At 42.8% G+C, this 6,226-nt stretch overlaps 1 protein-coding gene across 1 annotated transcript; it reads left to right on the top strand.

The window, feature by feature from the left end:
• Window positions 1–542: 542 nt before the first annotated feature.
• Window positions 543–5,306, top strand: FAM186B (family with sequence similarity 186 member B; the record flags this gene model as incomplete). Its single annotated transcript, XM_044684577.1, has 5 exons — window positions 543–680; window positions 1,407–1,632; window positions 1,939–2,121; window positions 2,691–4,425; window positions 5,114–5,306. Coding segments are annotated over 5 exons (2,475 nt in total), but the record flags the coding sequence as incomplete, so codon positions are not given.
• Window positions 5,307–6,226: the final 920 nt, after the last annotated feature.

Genomic DNA, 6,226 nt, shown 5'->3' with positions numbered 1-6,226 from the left:
GTATTGGTTCTAAGGCAGAAGAACAGTAAGGGCTAGGCAAAGAGGGTTAAATGACTTGCCCAGGGTCACACAGCTAGGAAGTGTCTGAGGCCATATTTGAACCTAGGACCTCCCATCTCTAGGCCTGGCTCTCAAAGTAAAGCACATGAATGTTTCTTGAGTATCTTTGGAAACTTTTGTTTTTCTATTTTGTGTCTAATAAATTTCTAGTGTGCTTTTCAAAAATAAAGAGATTGTTAGATAGATAAGGGAAAAAGAAAAAGATAGACAGTGAGATGATGATGATGATGATGATGATGATGCATAGATAGTGACAGAATTCTACAAAACTGATGATGTCACCCTGGATCTGAGAGTCAGTTCTGAGAACCCTGAGATAAATGGAACCCTATATCTGGCAGTTACAAAAGAAACTGCATTGAAGCAGGGAGCATTTTCATGAGTGTTTCTACAGAATCTGCCACTAGTAGTATTTTTTTTGGTTTGCTTGTGTATTCATTTACATAGGCAGTGCTTCCCAATTCTTTCTCCCTGGGATCTAGATCTTCATCATGACAGAAGGTGAATCCTTGATAGATCCCATTGGGAGTGTTCATGCTGGTCACCTGCCAGTGACTCCTTCATCTGTGAAGGCAATCATCTCAAAGATTGAAGCAGATGAGCTGAAAAGAGCCCAAGAGGTGAGTGGATTGAAATAGCAGATGGAAAGGAGTTACCGAATCTATCACATGACATAGATTGGAGGTAATCCCAGGGTCTGACGTGGGCTAGGGGATGCTTGCTAGAAAAGATTCAGAGATCCTAGATCTGAACCCTTAGAGTAGTCTAGAACATGACTGCTTAGCACCCAAGACCTAAGTAGGATATAGGAAAGTCCAGCTAGAGTAGATATCTTTCCAGACTCATCCCACAGAGGGTAAAATAGAAACAAATTGGCCTCCTGAGATAGAAGGAGCAGATACAGTACTTAGGAGTGGGACAGAAAGGCATAGATATTGTTAGGAAGAGGTCTGAGGAGGGGGAATAAAGATTGAAGAAAAGCACTGAGAAGCTGGGGAAAAGATCCAGGACTAAAAATAATTATAATGGTGGGTAGGAGGGATGCAGAATGGTGGCACTATATTTTATCTGTTTCACTTTCCTTTCCAGGACTCCTTAAGCTGATTCAGATCATAAACTTGTAAACAGAACCTTTGGGATCTTTCCTGATAGGGATGCTCAGAATGTGTTGGGGATGCTCTTAAGGTCTCATTTTCCCCAAAGGGAAATGAGTTTCTAATTATTCATTCCCTCAGAAATCCTGGGAGGAGAGGCATCCAGAGCCCCACACCAACCCCAAAGAGCTGAAGAATTGGTTGTTTGTGAGTCCCAGTGTGAACCCTCTCCCTTCCTGCCCTGGCCTATAGGATATTTCTATCCAGCTTTCTGACATCTTGGGCAATGTCAATGGTGTCATCAATCGCTTCCAAGAAGATTTAGAATCAGATCTGAAAGAAAGAAAACACATTCAAGGGGAACAAGAGAAGGGCAAGATAAGATTCATCTTGCTGGAGAAAATAGCCTCTTTCTCAAGGGCAGCTGAGACAAAGGAAAGGAACCTCTATGAGATCCTCAATTGGATGAGTGACTGGGGTAAGGATCTGGTTTAGGTGGGTCTAGGGTCATAAGGATGGCAGACCCCTGGTCCTTCCCATTATCCTTATGTAGGGGTAAACTCTGTGACATCATGGAGCTAGAAGAGAGTTCCTACTCACCCAAGGGTGTCTGGTATCCCCGTCCAAGGACTGAATTCCTACAGAATTCTGGACTTCTTGGATCCTGTAGCCTTACCACCAATAGTGGAGAGGACTATTGCTTCCAGTGTCCTTTCCTTGGCTCCATTAACAGGACAGACCACACTGACCCTGGAGATCCCTAAATCCTTTGCCTCTTCTTCAGGTGATAGTTTGTCCTTTGAGACCAAAACTGAGAAAAATGAAAAGGAAGATGACGAACAAGATGAATGGGTGGAAGTCATGGAGAGGGTGCTGCCACTTTCTCTCATTGCCACTGAAGGGGGCATTGAGTCTCTGATTTCCCTTTGTACTAATTTGATTGAAGAGAAAAAGAAAAGAGCCCTAGGTGAGTCCCACATGCCCTGGGTCAGGTAGGTGAGGTGGAAAGGGGAAGGGCATTGATCCTGATGGTGGCTAGAGATTCCCTGGTTTGGTTTGAATTGGTGAGGAATGACAGGCCAGAAGATTGCCCAGCTGGGATATTTTCTGAGGTGTGGAGGACTATCAGAGATGGAGATGAGTCTATGTTTTCAGGGTGGGTTATCCTTGGGGTATGCAGTCACTATCCTGGAACACAAAAGAGCAGAGAGAAGAAAAACAAGAGAAATAGAAGATGGACTGATGATGTTTTGTTTTTTTCCTTGCTTTCTCAATGGATGGAGGAGGGGGAGGTAGGATGGAGTGAATGTACACTAGACACAAAGCTGATGGAGTCTGAAGCACTCTCCCTAGCTGGAAGACTCCAGGTCTAACAGTTTTCTTTCTGGCAGTCTACAATGGTCCTCCTCTTGCCCCAACTCTCATGTAGACTAAAGTCCTAACAGTTAGATGGGAATTGGGTCCACACAAAAGGAAATAATCATGCCAACATCATAGCAAAAGCTCATTTTCTTTTATTTTTCTGTTATTCTTTAGTGCCCAAAGGCAACTTTTGGAAAGCCTGGAGGGAGAAGGTTCTACATAAATCTTCCTCCCCACTTCAGCCTCTGAGCCCAGAACAGATGCTTAAAGATAACAACACCACAAATGAGAATGTAGGTGAGGTCCAGGCCATGCTTCAGGAGCTTTTGGACTCTACTATGTTCAACAAGGGAGAAATGAAAGTCATCAGGTACATATCTACTGTGATAGAAAACCTTAATCAGGCCTTGATACTTCAGTTGCAAGAAAACCACAAGCTGAAATCCCAGTGCAAGATTTTAGAAATAGAGATGTCAAAAGAGATAAAAGATCAAAAATTTTACCACCAGAAGGAGATCCAAGTCCTCGGGGCCATGAAGCATGCTCTAGAGAAGCAGCTCCAAACAACAGAGCAGAAATGGCAACAACTTTTGGAAGATACAACTGTTGGATACCACTTGCAGTTTGGTGGAGGTGACAGGATTAGAAGAAACTTCACTGAGCACTTTTTTAGGACCCGAAAATCTCACACCATTATGAAGAAAGTGAGGCTCCCCACAATTGAAGAAGCATTAGAAGCAGAAATGGAGCCAAAGTTTGAAGAAAAGGAGAAATCATTCCTGACAGAGCAAGAAGAGGAGAAAATAACCCAGCTCTTCCCAAAGTATGTGGACACCAAGACAGAAGTAGTTATGAATATGGGGGGTGACCACATACCATTTTTGAAGGTAGAAATGCAGCCGCTTCCAGAAATAAGCTTGCACCCTGAAAACTCCAAGGACACAGACATTCATACTTTAAACACGGTAATGCTCTTAAAACCTGCAGGCACAGATTACATAGATTTTGAAAAAAGAGAAGTGATAGTTCAGAGTGCACTCTGGATGGATAAAGAGAAAGATTCAGATTTACCTAGAGAAATCCAGGAAGACTTACCAGCTGAGGAGTCTCCTAAAGAAAAGATGGCCCCATCAAACCTGCCTCTGGTCCCTTTCCCAGAGAAGACAGGCCTCTCCCAAGAAGAGCAAGCTGAGGAAGAGAGGCTTTGGCAGGAAAAAAGGAAACAATGGCAAGAGGAGGAAAAGTGGTGGCAAGGGCAGCAAAAGGCCTGGGAACAATTGGAAAAGGAACATAAAGAGAAACAGCAGCAGTGGAAACTGGAGGAGGAGGAACTGTGTAAGAAGAGGCAGGAGATTATGAGTTACAAATTGCTATTGAGACAGAGGAGGACAAATTGCTTAGGAGACCTGGATGAACTGCAGGCGGAGCAGAGAGAGGACACTTCTTTGCCCTCGTCACTACCTGCAAAGGAGGGGCCTAAAGAAATGACAAATATTGTGAACAAGGTCTACCAGATCCAGCTTCCAGGAGGAAAGTTCCAAACACCCATGATCTATGAATCCCAACTGCCTTCCCTCCATCTCTCTGAGTACCAGTGGGCTCCTAAACACTCTGAGAAAGCAGGGCCCCTTTACTGCATTGGAAGATCCTTTCCTAGTTCCATCCCCCATAAATCTGGCATTCCTGGAAGATGGTTCTCTCTCCAGAAGGAGAAGAAGTACAGGGTGGATGTGCGAGGCCAGAGACAGAACTTGTTGCTTTTGAATGAGGCTGCTGAGAATTTGGGCCTTCCGGGTCATCTGTGCTCCCTGGCCAAGAAGCTGATCTTGGAAATATTCCATATAAACCTCATCAGGCTTGGGTACATGATCCAGAAATATAGCACCTACAGGATGTTTCAGTCCATCAGGTAGGTGTGCTCATTCAGCCCCATGACCTGAGCTGGTGAGAGGATTCTGGAGAAAAAAGAAGAGAGAAGTCCTGGGGAAAGACCAGTTAGATAGGAGGCCTTTCTGGAGAGCTTTGCAAAGAACCTCCCAGAGGGAAGGCAATGAGTGTGACCCCAAGAAAGACTCTGGGGACACCCAAGTAGACTTCAGTTTATTCATCTATTTTAAAATTCTTTTCAAATTATGAGTTCTAAATCTCTTCCTCCTTCCTGCCTCTCCCTTACCTATTAAGAAGGCAAGCAGTATGATATCGATTATAGATGTGAAATCATGTAAAACATCCAAGTAGACTTTAGATGAAACCTCTGGGTCTTGGGCATCATATAACTCCTCCTTAGAACTCTAACTGGGAATTTTTGTATTTGGCCTAGTGTGGGGGTGAATGAGGAGGTAGGGTTCATCTTCCAGGAGTTTCTCTCTTCCCCCCTCCCCTTTGTACTTCTTTTCTTTAAAAATAAAACAGCATTTTAAAAATAATTGCAAGACACCATCCCAAACACTCACTCTCCTACTTCCTCTCTGTCATCTCAGTTCCCCTGCCAAACACAGGAATCCCCAGGAAAGCTGTGGAAGTGGAATTTGAGCTGAGTCTTAAAAGAAATCTGGAGAAACCTATTTATCCATTGAACTCCTGTTTTCTTTTCCCAGGCTGAATATAATCAACCACATACAAACCTGCCAAAAAACTGGGGATTTCTCCAATGCCCAAAACTCTTACATCTTTCTAGAAAAAATAGACCAATGTCAGAGCCGAAGACTACAGACCTGGACAGAAAAGCAGAAAGTTCTGGAACAGGACCGAGGGGACTGTCTGGAAGAAATGACGTACTTATTCTCCCAGGTGAGTTCCCTCCCCTGAGCTTCAGGAGCAAGAAATGTCAAGTAATGATGAGGCCAGGAAAACATCCAACTGGAAAAATGAAACGTGACTAGAGCTGATGGATAAGGAGGAATGTTAGAACCACTTGAGCTTCAAGGGAGCTACAGATGGAGGATACTGACAAACTGGATCACATCTAGAAGAGGGTGAGCAGGATGAAGACTATGCCACTTAAGGACTGGTCAGAATAGGATGGAACAAAAACATGGCCAATGCACACAATTGAAATCCAAACCAAGTAAGAGATAAGATATCACCTTGCATTATTGCTGAGTTTAAGTCACTGGGCCCACCCAAATCACATTCTATAAAGAATTGGAAAATGTTAGTGCTGAGCCATCATGATCTTTTAAAAGGTCATGGAAAATGGGAGGAGGGAAAGACTAGTGAAGAACAAAGAACCTTATCTGAATTTTCAAAAAAAGGAAGGAATGGAGTCCATAAAATTTAGGCTAGTGAGTTTAACTTCATTTTAAACAAAATTCAATAATGTTTCTCTAAGGAGATGATTAGATAACATTTAGAAAAGGAAAGAATGTTAGAGAACTAGCATAGTTTCATCAATAAAAGATCATGTCAGGCTAACTCCATTCTTTTTTTAAAAAAAGATGTTTATTAAAATAAAAGTTGAGGGGAATGCTGCAGATATAGTTTACCCAGACTTCAGAAGGACATTTGAATAATTTTCTCATTTTCAACTCTTTGCCATCTGGTTTCTGACCTCATTACTCACTGGAAATTGTTCTCTAACATTTCTGTTAATCTCTTAATTACCAAAGTTGACAGGCTTTTCTTCTTTCCTTTCCTTTCCTTTCCTTTCCTTTCCTTTCCTTTCCTTTCCTTTCCTTTCCTTTCCTTTCCTTTCCTTTCCTTTCCTTTCC

Source organism: Gracilinanus agilis, unplaced genomic scaffold (genome assembly GCF_016433145.1).
Source record: "Gracilinanus agilis isolate LMUSP501 unplaced genomic scaffold, AgileGrace unplaced_scaffold5333, whole genome shotgun sequence".
Lineage (NCBI taxonomy): Eukaryota > Metazoa > Chordata > Mammalia > Didelphimorphia > Didelphidae > Gracilinanus > Gracilinanus agilis.
This window is presented reverse-complemented; position numbering and strand designations above follow the sequence as displayed.